Raw genomic sequence first — 25,663 nt, forward strand, 5'->3', positions numbered from 1 at the left:
GCGACTCTGCTGTTACACTGTGCATATGGCTGCAGAATATTTACAAAGCAGTATCTCGGGCAACAAAATTGTAACTGCTTTGTTTGGAACAATCTTACTTCCTCAACAAATCCAAAAGCACAAGCTTCACACACATTCAACCACAGGGGATAAACATCTTCTTGGCTTGTTGCTTTACCTGGCAGCATCTTCTTCAAGCAGCAGCTTCACAAACTGTCTGGGAATATGAAGGGACAGCACACTCTCGGCCATTTGCTCTAAGATCCTCAGATGGTTCCCGTCAGTGGTAGGGAAACGATACATCCGACAAATGGCCCCTCCAAAAACTGAAAAATCGAAATGCAAGCATTTCATTCAAAATCTAGACTCACACATTCCAATTCCTCAACACTAAAAGAAATTCAATTAACTAGCTAGTTCAAAAACAACAGTACCCATATCCTACTAAATGTACCCCGTGATATATTCATGTTTCTGTATACTGAAACATAATTGTGACCACACTTTTGTAGTTTACTGGAACCACAATGGTGGAGCCAAATCATAGGTGACGAATTTTTGGCTGAGGACAGACATAATACCGGAAGAGAGCTCACGGCACAGTCTCTTACAAATAGCCAATTTACAAGTTGCTTTGTCACCCAACCAAAGAATGAGCAAGAAAGGCAGGAATGATGTATCACAAGTCAATTTGCTGCCTTGCTAGGAACAGCCAATAATAAAAAAAGAGAGCTGCCAAAGTGTTCCTAATGATGAAAACCCCAGTTTACAGTACATCTGTCTTCAGCAAGAGATCCCTCCATATCCAGCAACCTGTTGAATGCAGCTTCACACATTTCCTGGGCTCCTTCTTGCAGCCTGCCCCAATCCACTTGAAGATTAGGGGACCCCTCAGAAATCCAACTTCCGCCATTAAAAACAGAACGTTTCTTGTACACTTCTAGAACATGGATCTTTTTGATTACATAAATTACTTTGTACGTCAAGTACTAAGATTGACTTGCTTGGGGGTGGTGGATGGAGCTTAGTCACAGGGCCTCAGTTAATCGGTCTCAGGTGATCCACAGTTGGGGATACACCTGTCCATTTGTCTCCAATCTTTACATATTTATTTCCTTCACTGTTTTCCCCCACAGCTGAACCCAAATAAATGATAACCTTATAAACTTAAGCTTGTTTTTTCTGCAGCTTGCTTGAATCTATTAAAATATCTTTATTATGCTGTTTACTAATTTATTGCTCGCCTATATGTGTGGACTGTTAACTTCCCATTTCATTGTGCCTGAGGAAGTGTGCATGCACACAAAAGATTACACCTTGAATAAAACTTTCTTGGGTGCACAGTAATGGGTTTAAACTACAAGTGCAACGATATAGGCTAGATATCAGGAAAAAAAATTTCACAGTCAGAGTAGTTCAGCAGTGGAATAGGCTGCCTAAGGAGGTCGTGAGCTCCCCCTCACTGGCAGTCTTCAGGCAAAGGTTGGATACACACTTTTCTTGGATGCTTTAGGATGCTTAGGGCTAATCCTGTGTTGAGCAGGGGGTTGGACTAGATGGCCCCTTCCAGCTCTATGATTCTATGATTCTATGATTCTAAAGGTGCCATTGGACTCAAACTTTGTTCTGTCACTTCAGATGAACACAGCTACCTGCCTGAATCTATTTCCAGTTGGCTATTTCTTCTACTTCATTTAACAAATTTTGGAGAATATCTTACATGACATTTTTCATAGAAATATTGCTTGCATTGTAAATACAGCAGCACTACTCACAAAATAAATTCTTTACATGGACTTCCAATCCGCAGTCTACACTACTGCTGCAACTTATCCATGGTAAGCACTATTTAAAGTGGTTTTCTACCATCAAGACCACGAAGCAGAAGACATCTGTTAAACCACTGTTAAATCAATTATTTGCACAGGAAAAATATTTACCAGATTTCAACAATGCATCTTTTCGTAATGAAGCGTATTTGGATCTTATTCCTAAAGACTCTGTTAAACTTTCATCAACAGGAAGTACAGTCTAAAGAAAACACAAGCATGAAAAATACAGACAACATAAAACTTCATGACCAAACCCTTACAAAACATGAACTTAACTTTTAGAACTGCTTACTCTTTATATAATAGTAAATTATTTTACTAAATCCTGTCCATTTTTTAGCAAGCATGAACAAACAAAACAGTTTGGCAGATTAAAATTGTGCCCTGTTACAATGGAACTGGTGAATTAGATTTTTTAAAATTCCACTTTTGTCGTGACTGCTGATTTATTTTTTAAAAAGCTAACGTTGAGAGATTATTTTTTCATGATGCATTAAAGCTTCTGAAATTATAATTTCATGATGCTTTAATTAGTGTGATGGGAGCAAAAAGTAAACTTTTTGGAAATATACTTTTATATGTCTTCTAATTTCATTTCAACATGTTGTGAAGCCGGAGTGCAGCAGGTGATGCGATGCTGGACTTAATACAAGGGAGATCCAGGTTCAAATCACAGCTTAACCATGAAGTCTGATAGGTACCCTTGGTGAGTCATCCCTACTCAGCTTAATTTAGCTCACAAGGTTTTTGTGGGAATGAAACTGAATGGGGAACAGAAACCAGGAGAGATATATGCTACCCCAGGCTACCTGGAGGAAAAGAATACAACATGAATTCTAGGCAATACTTTACTTTAGAACAGGCTTTCTCAACCGGGGTTTTGTGAAACCCTGGGGTTTCTTGACTGCTCTGGAAGGGTTTCCTGAATGAGTGGAAGTTAACTGATTTTTATACACGTTTAAAATTTGTTAAACACTTATCAGGTGATATGACCATATATGGTCATGTAGACCCACCCACCCCTCCCAAAATGTCCAATGATGGGCGTGGAGGGCGTGGGAAGGGGAGGAGCCCCGGGTAAGCCCCGGGTAAGCGTTTGCTGGCAGGGGCTCATGGGAATTGTAGTCCATGAACAACTGGAGGGCCACAGGTTGACTAACCCTGGTGTACACAGTTATATTTCCCAACCATATTCTACATGATCACGCCACCTCCAGGGCTTCTCAAAGCCTGAAGAATGTTTCAGGGGGTTCTCAGCAGTCAAAAAATCGAGAAAGGCCGCCTTAGCACATAGGAAATTCCTCCAGCATAAGTGGCTGCTCATCTGTACAAACACCCACTTAGACTGGAGGAAGGCTTCAAACTTTTCTCAGTGGAATGGTTGTAATGATAACAAATTTGAGTGTGGGAGTGGGAAAATCCACTTCGAAACCTCACTCAGGTATAACGTTAAATGACTTCCTTTGGTGATGTTCAGTCTAATCTACCTTAATAGTCTAAAAAACTAGGGTAACACCCCCACCCCCACAATGCACACTTTACTCATATCCTCAGAGAATACACAAAAGTAAATGATCTTAACCAGAATGGAATAGTTGACCTAAACAGACCCTAAATCAAAACAAAATTGATGCTAGTTGCTCTTTTCTGTGGCACTTGCATTATTATTTTTAATAAACGAAAACATACAATGCCAATTCACCCAGTCCTTTTTTTTCTCCATGCATGCAGTATAATCTTACACAGACCATACCACATGAATAGGGCCTGCAGTAAATTCATACAATAACACAGCTCAGCTGCTAGGCATACAAAAACTGCTGCTGGCCATATCAGTGACTACTTAGTTCACGTAACCTATTTGCTTGGAGAACATTTTGACAGCTCACATAAGGAAAAAGTACTGTATGAGTTGTTCCTAAGGAGAGCTGAAAATATCTGGCAAAAAGGTAGCATAAGGAAGCCTGTGAGTTAAGATTGTGCATATACAACACTGTCTTGAGATGAATGGGCAATATCTATGCTCACCCTTCCATTGATAGTGTCAGGAGACCTGGTCACTGGAGGCCTTTCGTCTGTTTTTTCTTCCATCTGCCATCCTATCACTGTAATGTTGCCAACACGGTCACTTTCAGCAGATCTACAACACACACATTGTTGATGCTTTGGTATGCTTAGATTCAGCAGTCCAACAGGATTATCTGTTCCACATCATATATTTCTGGTAAGGGCTTGGAGGAGGAGTGTGTCTTATGGCTTAAGTGCCACTCAGTGCTGAACACCCACTCAGGGTGGCTGTCCTGCCCCTGAGTGCCTGCTCCTCCAACCAGCTTGCCTGTCTGTCCGGTGGCCAGCCCATCGCATTCCGTTCCCCCCAACCCTTACTATCCCCTCCTCCTTCCACTTCCCTCTGAGACTCAGAAGCTGCAGATCCCTGCTGCGTGAGAGCTGCCCCTGCTGGTGAATTCCCTTCCTGGGGGCCTACAGCCTGCAGCCTTTCCAGGTCCTGGGAGGGAAGGAGAGCCCATCCAGAGTTCTTCCACACACACATCCAGTCTAGTGCCCGTTGTATTCCTGAATGCAACGGGCTTGGACCCTAGTCAGTTATAAAGCATACATCATATGTCCTTGCCTGTAGACTGTACTTCTGATATTACCATCTGCTCCTAACCCATTACAGCCCCTGAAGGTTAGAGGGGTTCAATTTCAAATATATTTTAAAATTCTTAAAATGTTCATGAGGAAGATTTCTCTGCATGGATAACATGTTTAGATTAAACTTCCTGGACTGGGTAAATTATTTAGTACTGCAATATTATACATGTGCATGGTACTTTACAATTAATATAGGCACAAAATACAAGACTGTGCCTCAAGGACCTTACAATATAAATGAACATGTTTGAAGAAAGACTAGAGAGGACAGAACAATAAAGAGGCAGCAGATGACGGAGATATGATTGTTTCAGTTGGGATTTGAGAATGTGGGAAATCAAGGGCCTAAACCAAAATTAGAAGACTATAATAAAATATGCCAAGGATTTAGAGAGAGACAAAGACTCTGGTGGTACAGATATGTAACCCGTTTTGTCAACTGCAATTTCCTCATCGTTTCTAGGAAACATTGCAAAATATATTCTGTACATTCTTTTTAATTTATGTGCAACGACAGAGCACAGAGTTCAGAAGTCTGCGTCTGAATTTGAAATCTGTTTCTGAGATCTTCTGAAGCTATTACAGTAGCTTGCAGGCAACTTTGTCTTTCACAAAACAGTATTACAAAAGCATCAGTCTGGGGTGATGCATGAGGAGCTTAAATATACTATTTGGTCAGAGGTGAGGGAAAAAAGAAATTAAAAGTGTTGAAAAACCTCTTCTCTACATTAAAAGTTTCCTGTCTTTTAAACAGTTGCATCTGCCTTCATTTCCATTACAACCATATTTGCACAGCTGCATAAATCACAAATCTGAATAACGGTGTATAAATTCACTGAGATAGTACAGGCTAGCCCTGGCCCGGATTGCCCCGGTTAGCTCACTCTCATCAGACCTCGGAAGCTCAGCAGGGTCAGCCCGGGTTAGTCCTTAGATGGAAGCCCACCAAAGAAGTCCAGGGTTGTTATGTAGAGGCAGGGAATGGCAACCCACCCTTGTTCATCTTCTGCCTTGAAAACTCTACATGGTCATCACAAATCAGCTGCAGCCTGATGGTACTTTCCACCGCTAGAAGAGTCTTTGCAATCCTAAAAATACTTCTGCACAATAGTTTTCTAATCTTAAACCCTGGTATACACCTGACGTTTTTGAATGGAGAAATATACTTAAGCTGGAAGAGCAACGACTGATTGTGCCACGAAATGGCCTAGCCTTCCTGAAACAGGCACAAACGAAGTACAAACCTTAGTGTTAAGTGCAATCGATGGTTCCTCTCCTGAAGTAGCTCCTTTACAGTGAACATCACAGAACCCAATAAATACATCTGGGGGAGGGAAATATGGTTAATGTAGAAGACATTTAATCATAAATTATTTACTTTTCTATTTATGAACCATCACTACGAAGAATTGTTTTTTATACCCCACGTTTTACTCAAAGCGGCTTATAATGGCCTTCCCTTCCTTTCCCCTGTGAGGGAGGTGAGGATGAGGGAGCTCTGACAAGACTGCTCAGTCAGAACAGCACTGTCAGGGCTGTGGCGAGCCCAAGGTCACCCAGCACATGGAGGAGTGGAGAATCAAAGTGTCTTTCTCAGCATCCCCCCATCAATCAACCACTCCCTCACACACATATAATCTCAGTAACTCAATATATAAATGCTGGGGTGCCCAAGAAGCAAGCTGCTCTCCCTCTGCCCAGTGCTCACCTGCTCTCAACATGGTCTGGATCGGGTGGAATTGCATGCAGAACTAATTGACAAAGTGGATCTTCCCCTGCACTTCCCCTTATGCAAGCTGTGAGCCAAAGAGGGAGAAGGAGGCAATTTGACCTGGTTTGCTACTTGTCATGGTAATGCCCTCTTCTGCACTACATTTTATTTTATAATTTTGTGAGGCTAACCGGGAGGATCTTCAAGGACAAACAGCCTGGCTGCTTGGAGAAGGGGAAGGCAGGGAAAGGCTGACTCCATCAAATCCTTCTGCAAGCCTTTCTGCTGGATCCAACCCTCTGTGCTCCTAGTGCAGATTCAGTCTTCATCAGATAGGACATACTCACATTTTTGATTAATTAAAAAATTATTATTATGCATACTTGGGAGTCTTTCGAGAATGAAAAGCCCTCCCCCCTGCTATAGGTGACCCATACATTGTTTCTTAAAGTACAAAAATGTGCTAAGAAAGTGATTCTCCAACTTTGTGAAATGCTTCTAAACGTGCCATACTTCTTGGGACCCACTAGCAAAAAATTCCACAAAACATTCCCCCTGCCCAACATAAAACAGAAGAAGAAGAGTTGGTTCTAATATGCTATTTTTCTCTTCCCGAAGGAGTCTCAAAGCGACTTACATTCACCTTTCCTCTCCCCACAACAGGCACTCTGTGAGGTAGGTGAGGCAGGGAGCCCTGATATTACTGCTCGGTCAGAACAGCTTTATCAGTGCTGTGGTGAGCCCAAGGTCACCCAGCTGGCTGCATGTGGGGGAGCACGGAATCAAACCCGGCCCACTAGTTTGAAGTCTGCGCTCCACCAAGCTGGCTCCAAGCAAGTGTCCCACATGCTGATAAAGTTTATATTTTATTTTTTAGTACTTCTAAATAGACAGCTTCCTAGAACCTCCTTTCTCAGGTTACCCTGTTGTTCCCCCAGGTCTCAAGACTCGCCTGGGACAGAGCCATGATCCTCTTGTGGGTCTTAGCCCACAGTTTGAGAACTTCTGCATTTCACACACAGGGCTATAAAGAATTATTTCAAAGTAAATATTTGTTCTTTAGAAGTCAATATGAGCTCCCCCCCTCCTCCACACCCTAAGCACCTTTCTGTACATTTAACTTTGGTGGTGTAGAAGTAAGAGGAATGAAGAGGAACGAAGGGACCTCTAAAATTTTACTTATTTAATATGTTTATCTTTGAAATCTCTCTTTATAAATACCTACGGGTCTTCACATTTAACCTGTCAGATAGAATGACTGCTAATCCACAAAGCAGAGTAACACACAACATTTTGAAGACCATGAAGATGATAAAATTTTGAAGAACGTAAGTGGAGATAATAACAGGACTTACAGTTCCCTGAGATCTATCTTTAACATCATATACAGAAAGTTTTATTTGTGTCATCTGGTTAATAAGAGAGTCTTGAAAAAAGGCAATACTGCTTAGAAAGATTGGATTGCTTGTTCCCTGCAAATTAAAAGAAAACACACAGGAGAAAGTTAATAGAGGCTACTTGGGACCATCAGAAATTAATCACTGCTAAAGGTGCTTAGTCCTTACGAAATGCATTCACGTCCACTTACCTCAATAATTTCTGTCTGAGCATGTTTTGTCCAGAATGCCTGAGGAGGTGTGGTGACACTCACTGCTACAAAACTATTTGGCTTTCTATCTAGCGACGGAGTAAGCAGCTCACTGCAAGCTACAGAAAACCAAGAACATAAATTTTTAATAACATGCCGAGGCACTCTGGCGCAAGCACAATGTGCAAAGAAGAAAGAAAACCCAAATCTGCCTGCTTTCCACCTCCCTAACATCTTGCTCAGGGACAATCTTTGCCTTGTTAGAAATAATACAACATGAATCTAGAGATGTGGGCTCCAGAGCATTAAGATCTCTGGCACAATGTATTAATGAACACAACTCTGTTCTTCCTACAGCAGACTAGCTAACAGAAAACGAAATATCTACAAATATGAGTGTTCTCCCACCTTACTGTAAGAAGCCAGCTATAATGCAACGTACTCAGCACAAAGACGATCCCTCAGTCATCCACTGCTTGGCAAGGATGAAGGGAAGGATCAGGCTGACCATCTTTACACACTGGAGATTTTTTTTCAAAGCTAGACTTGCCAGCAGGAATTACTTTCTAATAACTGGGCAGGGTCTTTTTTTAAATGAATAGGAAAAATGTTATGCTTTATCTTTCAGGCTATCATGATGCCACAAAACATACATATGGGTAGCCAAGTTAACTACGGTGGCAGCAACATTTGCAAATTTATTTGAGAGGCCAATTAAAGCAATAAAAACTTCAGCAGAGTCCAGATTACTCTGCTCAATCACAGGGCTCTTTCAAGATCAATTTTCAGAAAATTTATATAGCCAAAGTTTAGTTCTCCAAAATATCACCCTTGCTTCTCTCCTTTGAAAAGAACTATGTCAACTGAAACTGGGTGGAAAGAGAAAGAGAGAGAGATGCTTTCTTCCCAATTAGAAGTTGAGGAAAGTCTTTTACAAATCATGCATGCAACTCTTGGATTTGATGGAGTCAGTCTTGTGCAGTCTACTTTTAGTTACTGCTGTTGTTTTAAAATCATATACTCAGTGTCTATTAAGGCAGTGGTCCCCAACCCGCGGGCAGCGGCCCGACGCTGGTGCGCGAAGGCCTCGGTGCCGGGCTGCGGCTCCGTCTTCCCTCCCCCCCCCGAAGCGAGAAGCTCGCCAGGCTGCGAGCAAATTGGCCGCCAAAGTGGCCGATTTGCTCGCGGCCCGGAGGGGCCGGGAGGAGAAGCCGCGGCTGCCGGCATGGCGGCAGCGCAAACACGCGTGCGCGGACTGCCGCGCACGCGCCCCTGCCGGGCACAAACGCGCATGCGTGGCAGTCCGCGCATGCGCGTTTGCGCTGGGGCTGCCGCGCATGCGCGGGCCGCCCTCTCTGCTCACCACTCCACAGCGGTCAGCGGCAAGCAGAAGCTTGCGGACCGCTGTATTAAGGCATAACTAAGTTAAGCAATCTTGAGTCTGTATCCTAACTCTGCATCGTAAGATGCCCCTGCTGAACCAGATAAAGCTCCATCTGGATCAGCATGAATTATAGTGTGCTGAGTTAAGTGATCCTGGCTTGTTGGAAACAAACTAGATAATCATCATGTTTAAGTAAGAGTCATTTATGTACAGTGACCAAGTAAACATAATCAGTATATTAAACAGGAATTAAGAACAAAATTATACCACTTACCTAAACTAAATTCTAAAATTGGCTCATCTGGATCTTGGATATTTCCTACAAAGCACAGAAGTCAAGTCAAATTGCTTCTATTAAAACAGAATGAAGCTGTTATTTCAAAGAACAATGTTTCTCTTCCATAACCCATTTTGGAAAATTCGAATGACCCTGTTTGTTTTAAATGCATACAAAAAATATACAATTAGAAGAGAATCACCATGCTACTTGTTTTAAACAATACTGGGAAAATAATGGGGATGTACTATGCGAGGTGTACAAATCCACACTGCTTTTGAAAAGTACTAGAGGCAATTTATTGCTCAAAGAGAGGGGGCGGGGTGTCAAAAATCCTCGTGATTGTGTGCAAACACTTGGATTGGCATGAAGTAATTCATTAAAATTAAAAGGCAATTTGATATTGTCTTCTTCAGTCAAAAGTCTTAATGAAGAGGTCTGACAAAAGTCTATGAACTCCTGTCTGCATAAACTCAGTCTCAAACGTGTGGCCCTCAAGTCTATGAACTCCAGTCTGCATAAACTCAGTCTCAAACGTCCTGCCCTCAAGTCCTTTATCCACATTGCCCTGTCATCTTAGCTGCTCCTCAGGACCCCCACTGCTTTCTGCAGGGCATGCCTGCTTCCAACTATGTAATGTTCCATGTAAGAGTTAATCAACGTTCAATGTAAACCGCCCAGAGCCACAAGGAATGGGTGGTACAGAAATCCAAATGAATGAATGAATGAATTAATTAATTAATTAATGGTTGCATCACCAATATTAGGGAGGAAGTTGAATCTTAAAAACACTGTCATTCCAACACACAAAGAATTTTAATATAAATATGGCACAGATAGAGAAAAGATGCTTACCTGCCAAAGACAAAGCAAGCATGTCAGAGGAGACATCAATCGTGGAGGTGTGTTGCAGGCTACGGCATTTTGCACCATGGCGAGGGCTGTGTTCTTTTGCTGACATGTTGTCATGGATAAGCTGCCTCTTCTAACAGATCGATCACAGCAACGTCCTGGTGTAGCATCAGAGCACAGAGGAGTGTCTTTGCTTGCAGCCCTTAATGTATCAGTGTGCTAAAACAAACAAACAAAATTCCAATTTTATTTAATTCATTTGGACTTCCCTCATTTTACCCAATCAGGACTCAAAGCAGCTTATGGCATTCTCCTCCTCTCTGTTTTTTCCTTACAATAACCCGTGAGGGAGCTCAGGCTGGGAGAGTGAGTCTGGCCCAAGGCCACCCAGTGAGCTTCCATGACAAACATGCCAATGAGACACAGACGGGTGTCCAACATCACAGTTCTACTATTTATTATGTACTTGAGGCTCTAGTCCAGGGGTAGTCAAACTGCGGCCCTCCAGATGTCCATGGACTACAATTCCCAGGAGCCCCTGCCAGCGAATGCTGGCAGGGGCTCCTGGGAATTGTAGTCCATGGACATCTGGAGGGCCGCAGTTTGACTACCCCTGCTCTAGTCTTTAGTCAACTTCAGGGAGTGCAGAAGTGTGTTTAACTTCTGTAAGGAGGCCATAGTGTTAGTATAAGGTCGTTGTGTGATGGAAATGATTCAAACCCAGGTCTCCCAGATACTAATCTGACACTCTTAACCACTATACTATAACAGCTTTCTCTGAATTAGGTTAGGAGTGGTTAGGAGCATGGACTTCTAATCTGGCAAGCTGGGTTTGATTCCATGCTCCCACATGCAACCAGCTGCGTGTTGTTGGGCTCGAGACAGCACTGATAAAGCTGTTCTGACTGAGCAGTAATATCAGGGCTCTCTCAGCCTCACCTACTTCACAGGGTATTTGTTATGGGGAGAGGAAAGAGGTATTTGTTATGGGGCGACTGTAAGACACTTTGAGACTCCTTCGGGTAGAGAAAAAGTGGTATATAAGAACCAACTCTTCTTCTACTACTACTACTACTACTGCTACTACTGGGAAGTTTGAAAAGATTTTAAATGACAGACTTGGGGGGGGGGACACCAACAGGACATCAGTTTCAATGGATATTGACTTCCCAGTAAGAAACTATCAAAATTCAGAACAAGCTATTCAAGTGAATGAGGAACAGATTAGAAGTTTCTTTATGCTGTCAGACCATCTTGTCTGCTTCTGACCACACAAAGGGCTAAACTAGACATGGCGGCATTTTCAGAGTGGCCATGAGGTCACCTCTGCCATTTTAAAGTCATGTAGAAATGCAATGAGGGTTCAATTCTGATTTGATCCACAGCATTGCCGCACACCATGCATCTTGTCCAGTGCCAAACAGCCACAGGGGCTTGATACAGCATGAGGAGACCAAGAGTTCCTCAGCCTGCTGCACTGCATTTTTAAATGACATTAAAATGGCGGTGGCAGCCTCAAGCCCAGTTTGGCCATGAGTGGTTGTTGATGAAATTGGTTCAATGGGCAATAGCATGGCAAATGACATTCAGTGTGGGTGATGCATACTGGAACAAAAAATACTAAATACCTAATACTAAATATATATTGATGGGATCTGAAGCGGGTAGGTTTGAGAGGGAAGGAGATCTTAGGGTTATAGAGGAAAGTTCAATGAAAATGTTGACCCAGCATGCAGCAGCAGTAAAAAGGGCAAAAAGGGATTGGAAATAAGACAGCCAATATCATAACATCTTTATATAACGTTATGGTACAGCTTCATTTGGAATACTGTGTGCAAATCTGGTAATCATATCTCAAAAATGAAACTGCAAAGCTGAAAAATTACAGAAGATGGCAACCAAGATAATTAAGGGTTTGGAGCACCTTTCTTGCAAAGGAAGGCTGAATCTGGGACTTTCCATTTTAGAAAGAACTGACTAATTGGAGGACCTGATAATAGGACCTTATAAAATGATGCATGGGATGGAGAAAGTGAATAAAGGGTGCATCTTCTCAGTCTTCCTTAATATCAGAACTCCAGGGCACCCAAAAACAGTGTTGAGAAATAAGTTCAGGACAGGGGATGTTTATTTACTTAGAAGTAATTAAACTGTGGAATTCGCAGCTAGGGAAGGTAGCAATGGCCAGAAGAACAGACAGTTTTAAAAGTGGTTTAGACAGATCCAGCAGCCCTAATAGCCCAAACTGGCGTGATTTCATTAATACTTAGAAGCTAAGCAGGGGCAGGACCTGGATGGGAGACCACCAAGGAATACAGCGGCTGTTATGCAAAAGGAAAGACATAATAAACCACTTCTGTCCATCTCTTGCCCTGAAAACCCCATGAGATAAACTTCACGGGGTCGCCGTGAATCAGTTGCTACTCGACGGCACATTTTAGAAAAATTCGTAAAGGACAGATCCAGCAACAACTTGAGCTGTGTTGACTGAAGGAGACTTCTAGCTAAGGAATTAGCAACCTTCTGAATAATGGTGTTTATCTATTGGCAGCAGCAGGGGAGAGCCTCAGCCTCTATGCCCTGTTCATTTGGCCCTCCAGAGTAACTTGTTGGCCCCTGTGAGAAACAGGATTCAGGGGTGGCCAAACTGTGGCTCTCCAGATAGCCATGGAGTACAATTCCCATGAACTCCTGCCAGCTCATGGACATCTGGATAGCCACAGTTTGGCCACCACCCCTGGGATGAACGCTAGACTGATCAAGCTGGATCATATGTTCTTATGTAACAAGCCAAGACCTCAGGCAGAGGCTTATTCTAGTTCTTCTACTTGAGATGCCAGAGACTGAACCCCGGAATTCACTTAGGCCCATTATCTCACTGAGCTAAGAGACAATTTTACAGAGCCACCCACTTTTTAACCCATCCAAATTCCATGTAAATTCAATTTGCAAAGGAAGCTGCATTTTGCAGTAGAATTTCCATTAACTGCATGGCTGTTTACACAGAACATCTTTATACTTACAAGGGCTATTATCCTCTTGGATGTGATGAGACATTTCTTAAAGCCAGATTTATTTTCCCATCTAAAAAAGAAACACACCATTTGATTGTTTAGTCAGAACATCTGAAACAGAAACTGATCTTAAACACCCGTTTCTCTTTGGTTTCCTAACCACGTCTCACGCCCTGTGAGCTGCATCTAACTTTAACGACGGTGACAGCCTCAGGTGTGCAATAAAGTTTCTTTAGGATTTAGCAAGATTATATTTAGAAGCCTGTCAAATTAATCAGCCGCTCTACTACTGAAAGGGAAGAAATAGCTATAGAAACAGTCTAAGTAAAACACAAAGGAGATTTTATCAAAATAGGATTTGTATCGATTCAGACTCTGGAGGACAGTGAGAAGAAAGAAGCTATAAATCCAGATAAAAATGAGGCAACAGTTTATGGGTGATCTTAAATTAAAATCTCGATTATTATTATTTAGACTTTTGATACTGGAATCATAACTATTTGGGCATGTAAGGGCTTACTGCACTTGTCTCTGCTGTCCAACTGGTGGTTTCAAGGTAAATGCAAGAATTCACACTTAGTGCAGTAAAGTTAGACTTCTGCCCAACCTTCAAGTGAGCCCTGGAGACCTCCTTGAATTACAACTGTCCAGTCAATAGAGGTCAGTTTCCCTGGAGACGATGGACTCTATAGTCTCTCTCCTCCTCAAACCCTCCCCTCCCTGGGCTCCACCTTCTAAATTTCCAGGAATTTTACAACCCAGAGTTAGCAAGCCTACACTAGGCAGAAATGAGTTTGCCAATAGCAGATATCGTATGCTTAACTCTTAAGTTATTTCACCTACTTGAAGGAAATTACTCTGTCTTAAACTGGGTACAAATGCTAGCTTTGTAAAAGCGCTACACCAGTGGTTCTCAGCCTTCCTCATGCCACGACCCTTTAATACAGTTCCTCATGTTGTGATGACCCCCAACCATAAAATTATGCAGGTGTCCTTTCACAGAAATTAAACCGAAACTGACCAATGGCATGAAGGTCCATTGTTCATGATTGTATATAAATTGGTTGTAAATTATATATAAATTGGTGGACACCTTCAGGAGGAGCGGCAACAGTAGCGACGCCCCCCCCTCGCCAAGCTGCTTGCCCTGCTGCGACCCCTGTGAAAGGGTCGTTCAACCCCCAAAGGGGTCCCAGCCCTCAGGCTGAGAACCACTGCACTACACAAATGCCCCACCTTATACATAACCCCACAAGATGCACGACAGAGATTTTTCTCAGGGATCCCTTTTCAACTCCTCCCAGTAACAAATTTAAATGTTTTAAGAAACCTGGCTCTTGGAAGAAAACCGTTTCATATTTATCAGTATGATATCTGGAAAAAAAAAACCTGAAAACTGAATGCTGGAGAATAACGCAGCAAATTCAGTGCAGAATATTCACAGCAAAAGTATAATTTGCTCTTTATTCCAATCCTAATGAACTTAGTTTTCTCCCACCTTCAATGTTCTAATTTTAATTCTAACTTTAATCTAACTTTAAATCAAATGGGATACATACGCAATAGGTATGCTTGCAAAGAAAAACAAGTATTCATGATGAGACTAAATAGGACATTAAACAGAGAGGTTTGCATACCGTAGTTTAGAGGAACACATCATGGCTTTTATTAACTTGGTACACTTCCATCAAACCTTGTAGCAGTCTAGAGATGAACAGATTCAGAAAACAGAACCTAACTTTGGTCATATTCATGCATAACGTTAGATCAGTGGTAGTCAAACTGCAGCCCTCCAGATGTCCATGGACTACAATTCCCATGAGCCCCTGCCATATCTCTCAACTGTTATACAAAACCCGAAAGAATTTCCCCAAATGTACCATCATTTTCATTTTAAGACATTGTATGTGCAGATATCCACTCTAAGATATATTTTTAAAATACTTCATTAAATTTGCCCATTACTACCAAGTTAGTAATAGAGGTCTTTGCAAAGGTATTCTACCAACAGAACATGCTGATAAATATATAGCAGGCAAATTGGGCACCATTTTCTATAACTGCATCTCATTCCAAGGTGCTGCAGCGACATTTAGAAACTTGAAAGAGCTGCAACCGTGTGGGTAGGGCCAACTTTGCATCTTCACCTGAAACAGATGCTCCTTGCCAGCCTGACCATGTGACTGTAGGGTCCTCAACATCTTGGCACTGCAACTTCCACGGAGCATCTATTACGTTAATGGGCCACTGATTTCTGTGCTTTTTATTCTGCAATATGAATGAATGACCCATGGGGGGGAGACAAAATTTATTGTCATTTGTTGGAAGGGATGTTTATGGGTTTTAGTGTGTTTTAATGTATTTATTGTTGTGAACCGCCACAAGTCCATGCAAAGAGCGGCGGTATACAAAGCAAGAAAATAAATAAATAAATGTAGTACGCTTTTAATTTAAATATACTTTCCAGCTGGAAAAGGTATAAAAAGAGAGAGAAAGCTACACAGTGTACAGTTCCTACCAAGATTTAGCACAATGAAACAAGCTGCAATGCAGATTTCTCGTAGAATTGATATGGCACCCGTGCTTTCCAAATTTCAGACAAGTGAGGCAGAGACACATTTCATTTTTACTTTTTGAATGCAAGAGCCACCTGTCAGAATAACCCACACTCAAGTGCTTCTGCCTATACAGCTGTTCTAAACAGGCCTCCAGATCTGAAGAAGCAAGTCCAAAGATAATGCCTCGTACAGAGATGCAACAGACAGCTTCTGTGTCTTACACCTGCGAAACACAAACGAGCTGGGATTCAGCCAGTCACATCCAGCACAAAAGGGCCAGTATCGTCCAACCTTACAGAGCACTTTCCGAAAGGAGGCAAAAGGAAATCCTGTGGACAAGAAGTGAGCAGCTCCCTGTTGTGTTATGGGTATGGGGGGTTCACCAGAGTCTCTTTTTTTCACATTGTTTAACAGTTCCCAGAGGACCCAATGAAATGTGTTCAGGCACACAACATGAGAATCACCACTCTAATTAATGCCATTAAATTCTAAGGTCTTCAGGATAAACTGTCTTGTTTGTGCCAATGAAAGGACCAGAATGATTTCCCAGTATAGTCATGCAAAATGAAGGAAATGCCTCTCTGGCAAACAAGATGTTTTCATTCTACTAGAAATTCTGAATACATGAGTTTTTAAATCTCAGTAGAATTGAGATTTAAACCGATTATTATGAAGATAAATTCTCTGAACCATGTGTTTTTAAACAAAAAGATATTTTCTTAAGAAACATATAAGAAACACATTTAAACAAGACTTATTCTTCGATAGCAACAAAGCACTGTTAGAATTCAGATTACCACCAATCTTACCTAAAAAGAACATTTGAGAGGAAAGCAGAAATCCTGCTCAGAGAAAACATATGTACTAATTTTAGAAAAATCAACTGGATTTTATTAAGACTGGTAAGAGAGGCGTCTTGAACACCTGCAGGCAGAGCTAAGGTACCAATGGTGGTTTCATTTCAGCCCTCTCATCTAATATGTTTTGTTGGCTCCAATTTGCTTAATGTCATAATCTCCTACACAACTTCTGAGGTTGTGCGGGAGATTATAAACACTGGCTGGTTTCTTAAGGAAGGAAGAGAACCCTCTCAGAACAAGTCTTAATAAAAACATAAACAAAAAGGAAAATCCTGTCCTTTCTATTGCCACAATTTCAAAGGAACATGTCTACTCCAATGTGATCTGTTACAACAGCAGTATGTGCTACGGGGGTTGGAGGACACTGTTGGCTCTCAAGTAGGGACCATTGTTGGGAGACTAGTTGCTCCTCCCCTTTTATAAGACCTCAAACAGAGTGAGGTTTTAGCTTCACTTTGGTCCCTCCTCCTCCTCGCTTTGGATGGTCCTTGCTCTCCCTTATCTCTCTTGCCTACTTGCACTGAAATAAGAGCAGATCCAAGGTCATCCTTCTTGACCCCTATCTGAAGGAATTTCGATGGCTTCTGGCAGTCCAAGCCCCCCCCCCTAGTCTGACATGTCCCATGAGAGCCTTGTTGCCTCTAGTTGGCTTCCAGTTGCATCTCTTCTGGCTGTGTAGTCTCTTAGGATGCCCTGATGAGACAGAAGGAAGAATCATCCCAATATGCCATACCAAGGGCTTGGCTCTGTAATACTTTTACCCCATGTCTAACATGCCACGCAGCTTGGTGATCAGCCCTCAAGCAACTGATCGAGGCCGAGTCCTGTTCAGAAGCTGGGTGGAGTTGTTCTGGTTGAGGGAAACACACTCTTCTCAACCAGGGCTTCATGAAACCCTGAGATTTCTTCGTGATCCCGGAAGGGTTTCCCAATATATATATTTGTTAAACACTTATCAGGTGTTATGATCACATACGGTCATGTCAAGTAGCCCTTCCTCCAAAAATGACCAGTGATGGGCCTGGATGGGAAGGGGAGGGGCCTGGGTGGGCATGTACACAGCTAAGATTCCCAGCCATATTCTGCATGATGGCACCACTTCTGGGGTTTCTCAAAGCCTCAATGGTAAAAGAAGTTAAGAAAGGCTGCTTAGAGAATATACAGACTACAGAACTATGGTGTACTGTAGACTAAAAAAGAAATGAAACAGAAAAAGATTACTAACCTTACTTAGACCTGAAAGTTCCTGAACAATCTGATTTCACCTCCCCATTGAAAATTCATATAGCTGTATGAGAACAGGTGTCCTCTGCATGGTCATGCATCCCCCACAATCACACACACACACACACAGAACAGCTCATTTTTCAGTTCTCTCTCTGATATGTGTAAAAAAGGTCTTAGGTACTCTGCATTTCAGGTTCATCAGCCTATCCCTAGTAAGCCAGCAGAGATATGTCAATATATCAAAGAGGTCCCATATTTTCCCTCCTGGCGATGAAAACCATGTCTTCCCAGTAGAGTGAAGTTTTGCCAGCCCCACTATCAACACAATCACAGGTCAATCTCAATAAACACCAGCCCTTTCTGTTCTTATCCATAAGAGGCTTGCAGTTGCCCAATGGAGTTGTGTTCTTGCCACTCAGGCTGGCTCCAGGCCCTAGGATTGAGCCCACCACCATGCACATGCATATAGTCTTGAGGGTCACATATTTTCCTTTATATTGAGTCACATATTTTCCTTTTCTTTTTTTGAAAGCAAAGCACAGAGAATTCTGTTTCTGGCTTAATCTTCATTGTCCTGAGCTTTTAAAACCAGACTTTTGCTGCAGAAGAAATTAATAAAGAGATTCTACATTTTTATTTAGGCTAGCAAATTTCAGGTTCCATGCCAGGCTTCTTTAAGGCCACTGCACTTTATTTCATGCACTTAAAGCTTTTGTAACAAAACTACAGAAAAAAAAGAGAGAAGCACAAATGTTCCTCCATGCACCCAGCAATCCCTGTAGCAAGTCTCTCTTCTGAGCTGCATTTATTTCCCATGCAGACTACGCCTTTGAAACCGAACTACACATCTGATGCTAAAATGCTTCATGCAGATCCTTTGGATGAATTCCAGCTGCACAACAAATACATCTGCTAAACTGCATTATAGCCAAGCCACGACCAACAAAAGACAAGAGTGCAGGTTACAGTGGAGACATCTGAAAAAGGAGCCCAAAAGGAATGCTTTGTAGAACAGAAAGGTTAGAGACAAGGCAGTACCAGATCCTCCCCCCTCTTCATGAAAATTCCCTTCTTCTCCAGGTGCCTTTAACACTGCAGGGCTCTGGACTCATATCTGCAAAATGATCATGAATCCAAAACATTGCTGGAGGTAAGCAAGGGGAAGGAGAGCAGCAGGTGAAGCAGCAACCTTTCTAGGTCCTCCGCCACTGCAAAGCACCTTAATCCAACAGAGGCAGGTGCAATGCAGTTTGTCATCTGGCATGCCTCCAGTTATGGAGGGATGCAAGGCCTATGATCTGTGGATCTGGGAACCTGGAGAGGTCAAACTCATGCAGTCATCAAGTGATAGCAGAAGTAGTGTAATTACAATCTTAATCTTGGACAAGGGAGTGGCATTCTATCCCCCACTTTATTCAACATCTTTATGTGCCCTCTAGCCCAGCTGGTCCAGAGATTTGGGCTACAGTGCCATCAATATGCTGATGACACCCAGTTCTATCTCCTGCTGGACAGCTGCCTGGATTCAGTCCAAGAGACCTTTGCCAATTGTTTGGAAGCAGTGATGTTCTGGATCAAGATTCAAGTGGTCTTGAACGCTGCAAAACAGCGTTCTTCCACCAGACTTTTGGTTGGGGCCAATGAATGACAGCATTGAACTGGCCCTCCCTAAAATAACCCACCCCCTAAACAGGAGAATGGGATGCAGAAACTAAGACCCATGGCCAATGCAGGCACTGAATAATTTTTAACTGTTTTTAATTGTGTCTTATTGTTTAATGCAGCTATGTCGTGTGTATTTGAATGCTGTGAGGCTGAGCCACATTGAGTCGGCAATGTCAAAAGGCATGGTATAGAAACCTAATTATAAAGTTATTAATAATAAATAAACTGCAGCAAATATTACTACTATTACTTCTATACATGGTGGCATATTAATAGAAAACAAAAAGGTTCCCCTGTTTCACACATTTGTGATCAGTTTATGGATCATTTTTAAACACCGCATCGCTTTTGGGCTGGAACACAGGAAGATTTCCCCTCTTCAATCCACATTCTATGTATGTAAAACTCCTTTAGGTGAAGTACCTAATAACAGCCACTAGCCCTCAGAGAATACAATTACCTCCCAAATTACATCCACTGCTTATACAAGGAGATGGAAATCCCTTTTAGTTCTCTGGCAGGAGAACAGGTGTATTGAACACCACAAGAAGCCATCACAAGGAAGACCTGAGAAAGAGCGCTGGAGAGAATCTTCAGGATAAAGGCACCTTGGAAATGGGGTACAAAACACATTTCTATGAAAGTTGCATTATAAAGGATCCCATGTCAAATACTGACAAACCCCACGTAAATCTGCAAGGGCCAAACAAAGTGTGACTGATAATAATCATGCACAATTTGGCCATACCTGTTCAGACATCGCACTGGGCCTCAGAGGTGCCTGGCAGTAACTTCATGGCACAGTACGACTGTGGGACTGGACTCCACATCTCATTCTATCTCATCTTCCAAGCATGGAGGGAACTCATTCCCTCCCCCTGCGTCCCCGTAGCACTACCAAACCAAGCATGACGTGATTGGAAAGCCATACCTCCTCTATATCCAGGACATATGGCTTATCCCTGTAGCATTTCTTTGGGAGATATTTAGAAAGCACCAAATTGATTCTTTCTCCAAACAATTTTGAGGTTCAGCCTGAGATGAGGGAGAGCTCTGGCAGATGTTCTCACTAGATTTTTTAAAATACCTGTCATCATTGTGGACTCTTATGAATCTATCAGCTTTACAAGCCAACTTCAAGATACTGGCTCAATATACTGTGGCCACCCAAGACAAAAACGGCCATTCATAAAGTAAAAGCATCTTTTAAAGAAGTGCATTTTATAGCCTAAAGCAGGGGTGGGCAAACTGTGGCCCTCCAGATGTCCGTGGACTGCAATTACCATGGCAGTGGCTCATGGGAATTGTAGTTTATGGACATCTGGAGGGCCATAGCTTGCCCACCTCTGGTCTAAAGCAACATAGTTGACTCCCCATGAAAGGTTTTCACTATTTAAGCCGTGTCAACAGAAATGCCTATTGCTGGGATTAGTCATATATTGCTGCATCTTATCATTCTTTTTCAGTAGTAAGTCCTACTTGGGTCAATAGAGACTATTCTCTAGTCTCTAGCAAGTATATAATATACATTAGAATCTCCATAGCATTTCTTGTTTACCAGATTTCAGATCATCAGCATTTTACAGACTCAGTCCTTCACTGCCTGAATGTAATGTATCACACAAGCAAACCTGCAAGACAGATTAAAAATAGCAGACCCAATTAAAGGCAGCCAGGCTCCTTAGATTTCAATAACATCAGAAGTATGTTTCTCATTAGCAATGCAACAGTGTATTCTGCACCTCGACCCAATGTTCCTAAGGATTATTAAAAGAGAAAAAAACAGTACAAGGCTAATGCTCTGATAATTAAAGATCTGGCATTTCTGCTAGTAAATAAGATGACATTTTTATTAAGAAACAGACCCTCTTAGTCCAATGTTAGAAATGTAACTTAAATACCCTTTTGGAGCAATTTGTATTGTCCTGTGTACATTCAAAGCATAACCATGAAATGATCCAGAAACTAATCTTGAAAAAAAACCCTGCTTCCCTATATATTTAAAATAATCAAGATTCTAGCCAACTTGGTGTAATGCAGTGGTTCTCAACCTGGGGGTCGGAACCCTTTTGGGGGTCGACCTAGCCTTTCACAGGGGTCATGGCAGGTCAAGCAGCTTGGCCAGGGGGTGGAGCGCTGCCTCTGTTGCCGCTCCTCCTGCAGGTGCCTGTGCTTGGCCGCCAGCTGCTCCAGCAGCGCCTCCAGCCCAGCTCAGTTGCCTGCCAGGCGCTCCAGGTGGCAGTGCAGCTCGGCAGGACAAGAGGCAGAACTGAACTGAGAGATCCCGGGGGAAAAACAATTTATATAAAATCATGAACAATGGATCTTCACACCATTGGTCAGTTTTGGTTTACTTTCTGTGAAAGAACCCTTGCATCATTTTATGGTTGGGGGTCACCACAACATGAGGAACTGCATTAAAAGGTCGCGCCATTAGGAAGGTTGAGAACCACTGGTGCACTGGTTAAGAGTGACGGCTTCTAATCTGGTGAGCTGGGTTTGATTCCCCACTCCTCCACATGCAGTAAGCTAGGTGAACTTGGGCTAGTCTCAGTCCTGTCAGAGCTGTTCTCTAGAGCAATTCTGTCAGAGCTCTCTCAGTCTCACCTACCTCACAGGTGTCTGCTATGGGGAGAGGAAGGAAGAGCAATTTGTCTTAATAAGTCACTTTGAGACTCCTTCAGGCAGTGAAAAGCAGGGTATAAAAAAACCACTTTTCTTCTAGTTCCCAAGATTTCAAAACATGACTACATGAAAATATGCAAAAAAAAGATGTTTGGCCGGGCTTTTAACAAACAAAGCCCAGTACCCTGCGGAATTTATACTTCCCCATTTTTTTCTAGTTCCTAACTATATATGCTTCTAACCTCTTGTCAAAAATGGATCATTACATTTCGTGCAACACTTTTATTAAGAGCTTTAAAAAACACAAGGGGAACAATTTGCATGCATCAAACAAGCATTTTGTACACAGTGTTCAGACTTGGTCACCAAACTCACCAGATTTTAGAGGCGTAAAACCTCTCCTTTAGATTTGCCAGTTGCACAGGACATGACTACTTCCGGACAACTGAGTACAATTTAAAACCACTCAAGCAGAAATGAAACTTTTAGGAACTGCAAGCCAACTCCAAAACCAGGCTTCAGACTCTGATGATAAACAATCCTGATTAGTTCTGAGGCAGCTACAGTGCTACTTCAAAAGAGAGAGTCCTCATCCATAGAATAAAGGATGTGAGATGAATCAAAGAAGAAAAGAGAGCATGCAGGAAAGGGGGTGCAAAGAAATGTGAAAGGTCATGACATTCCCCTGACATTCTAACTATGACTCAAGGCTCAATTATGGTGTGGACATGATACATTTTTGCAGGTCTAATGCTATTCTATTTGATCTATTGACCCGGCAATCACATTTTTTACACAAACTTCTCTCAGGAGGAAAAATGTTAAATGGAGTCTTGTCTCCTTTTCAACTACTGGTAGCAGAATTAGGCATATTTACACAGAGATACACTAAAAGCCTCTTGTGGCGCAGAGAGGTAAGGCAGCAGACACGCAGTCTGAAAGCTCTGCCCATGAGGCTGGGAGTTCGATCCCAGCAGTCAGCTCAAGGTTGACTCAGCCTTCCATCCTTCCGAGGTCGGCAAAATGGGTACCCAGCTTGCTGGGTGGTAAATGACTGGGGAAGGCACTGGCAAACCATTGAGTCTGCCAAGAAAAGGCTGCAGGGTGTCACCACAAGGGTCAGGCATGACTCGGTGCTTGCACAGGGGATACCTTTACCTTACACTAAGACAACAGAACTGTTTAATAGGGCTGCCAACTTCGGGTTAGAAAATTCCTGGACATTTGGGGTGGAGCTTGCTGGAGAGGGTGGAATTTGGGACAAAGGACCTCAGCAGGCTATCACACCCTGCCATTTTATCCAGAGGAACTGATCTCTGTAGCCTAGAAATGAATTGTAATTCCAGGAGAGAGCAAGGCCCTACCTGGAGATTGGTAACCCTTTTGTCCCTATTCTTGTCTCCAAATTGCGCATCCCCCCCAGTTGCTTTTCCACGTTGTGGCTCCAAGAATAGCTGCGCTTGTATTTGGAATTCCACTGGAAGGGGGCAAATGGTGTGCAGGAAGGGAAAGCAGACAAACTCTGCTTTCGATGTCACTCTTCCAATCCAAAATGACCCCCCAGAAGCAGTTCTGCAGATGAAAAAGGACTGCTAAGATAAAAAAAATAATTTTGCACTTGCATTTAACATCATATTTGCTCAGAAACAACAGCAAAATTAATTTATGAAAGAACAGCAACACCAAAAATCAGAATGAAAGTCAGGCAGGGGCTCCTATTCAGTCACAGTATCACATTCTGGGCCTTTACCCCCAACTCAAATGCAAATGCTAACTAATTGAATTCTGATACTGAAAATAGATGTCAAAAAGTTAAGACTTTGTGAGTTCTGGTGTAAACCAAGCCTAGCAGGTGTGCACTGCAATATTTTCATGCTCCCCTGAGTAAATAATCAGTTTAAATGCAGCTATGATTCAAATGCAAATTCTTAACCATTAGTATCATAAATTTTGTTAGGGCCCAACCAGAAATTTCCTCCTTTTCCAAATGAGGCAATTGTTGTAAAATGTCATATATTATTCATAAGTCTCTCTCAAGTTGAATTCAAAAGCGTTAGCTGTTCATACTTGAAATGAGATTGGATAAGCATGCATTTCATGCTTTGCAAATCTCCTAAGCCGATTCTCCTGTGCCTTGGAACATAAAAAGGGAAGGAACTTTGCTCAGAAATGGTCTTCATTACTCCTTAGTTCACTAAATCTGAACTGCACAGCACTAACACAGAGAGCACTTAAAGCAGCACACAGAGACTACCTAAAGGCTATCAAAATCTCAAATGCTGTGTATCACCACAAGCCAGGCGTCTCCAAACTGCAAGCAAAAAAGTTCCCTCTCAAGTTTAGCTCTTCGAATCCGAATCTACACGCCCAGCCAAATCCTGTATGCAACAGCAACATCTTCCCGTCTCAACTACCCCTAACATGGCTTCCCGGCATTACATAAAACACAGAGTGCCACTGAATGAGCATTATTATTTTTTTAGCCTGGTTACATATACACCGCCCATCTGCTGTGCAAGAGTCTGCCACTCCAGGGAGGGACGAGGTTGCTTAGCAAAAGCAACAGCAGGTTGAAGACCCGATATCTTTGGAGGGAAGGCAGTCAAGCACGAAACCCTGGCTCATCCCTTATTGTCTACATAATGGGTATTCTTAGGTTTCTAATTGCAGCAAGAAGCTGCCACCGCTCTGCACTGTCCCCCTTACAATTAAAAGATATCTACGTAAAACGGTTTGCTAGGGATGGTAATCAGCGGTGGTATCTTCCGGCTGCCGCCTTCTGTCTGAATCGCAGACTGCTTGACTTCAGGCGGCTTCAAATGTGAAGGTTCTCCTACATGAACAGAACGTCTGAAAAACGAAATTCTGAGGGTAAAGGAAAGAAAACAAGCCACCCAAAACAATTTATTGTGAGAAGTCTCTGGTTCTGAAATCAATACAGGACATTTGTTTGGTAACGCCAACTGCTACCTTCACAATAATAATTGTGAGACAAACGGCGGCTGTTCTACAAAAGGGAGACTCGCGTTCATTTTATTGAGGAAAATGAAGCCCAAGTGAACGTAAGAAATGAAACAAAAATACAGGTTAGTGCCAAACAAGCTATTCAGCTCAATGATTGAATAAACAAACGCAGCTGAGATTGTTTCCAGGATTCCTTTGTATTCCCCACACTCATCCAAGCTGGTGCAGAACCTCAGAAGTCAGAACACTGCTGGAGCCAAAGAATAGAATTTGTGCGATCCAGAGGAAACCTTCCTGCTGTCCCCTGGAAGAAGGGGTACGGATGGCCACCTCAATGAAGAGGCTTTGATGGGAGGAGAGAGCCCTAGATTAGAACCACTGGAGCTAACACACTGCTATGGGCAACAGTGGCTCACCCTGATGCCCTTCATTCTGATGCCCTATTCCAAAT

General features: G+C 42.5%; 1 protein-coding gene and 1 long non-coding RNA gene across 13 annotated transcripts in view; one reads left to right on the forward strand and one right to left on the reverse strand.

Moving 5' to 3' along the window:
- INPP4A (inositol polyphosphate-4-phosphatase type I A) overlaps positions 1–25,663 on the reverse strand; it is a 102,163-nt gene that overhangs the window by 49,503 nt on the left and 26,997 nt on the right. For all 12 annotated transcript variants that reach the window (XR_013232070.1, XR_013232069.1, XR_013232071.1 and 9 more), the window contains exons 2-10: positions 13,323–13,383; positions 10,303–10,518; positions 9,445–9,489; positions 7,787–7,905; positions 7,554–7,670; positions 5,732–5,811; positions 3,861–3,972; positions 1,941–2,031; positions 179–326 (exon numbers count right to left, since the gene is read on the reverse strand). Coding sequence is in view for 6 of the 12 variants with exons in the window: in XM_077343458.1 (XP_077199573.1) it covers positions 179–326; positions 1,941–2,031; positions 3,861–3,972; positions 5,732–5,811; positions 7,554–7,670; positions 7,787–7,905; positions 9,445–9,489; positions 10,303–10,408 (818 nt within the window). In the remaining 6 variants the exon portion in view is untranslated. The remainder of the gene's footprint in view (positions 1–178; positions 327–1,940; positions 2,032–3,860; positions 3,973–5,731; positions 5,812–7,553; positions 7,671–7,786; positions 7,906–9,444; positions 9,490–10,302; positions 10,519–13,322; positions 13,384–25,663) is intronic.
- The window catches only part of LOC143840220 (uncharacterized), a 61,584-nt gene that overhangs the window by 30,693 nt on the left and 5,228 nt on the right, over positions 1–25,663 (forward strand). The gene's annotated exons all lie outside the window — the stretch shown is intronic.

This window comes from Paroedura picta, chromosome 6, assembly GCF_049243985.1.
Source record: "Paroedura picta isolate Pp20150507F chromosome 6, Ppicta_v3.0, whole genome shotgun sequence".
Taxonomy (NCBI): domain Eukaryota; kingdom Metazoa; phylum Chordata; class Lepidosauria; order Squamata; family Gekkonidae; genus Paroedura; species Paroedura picta.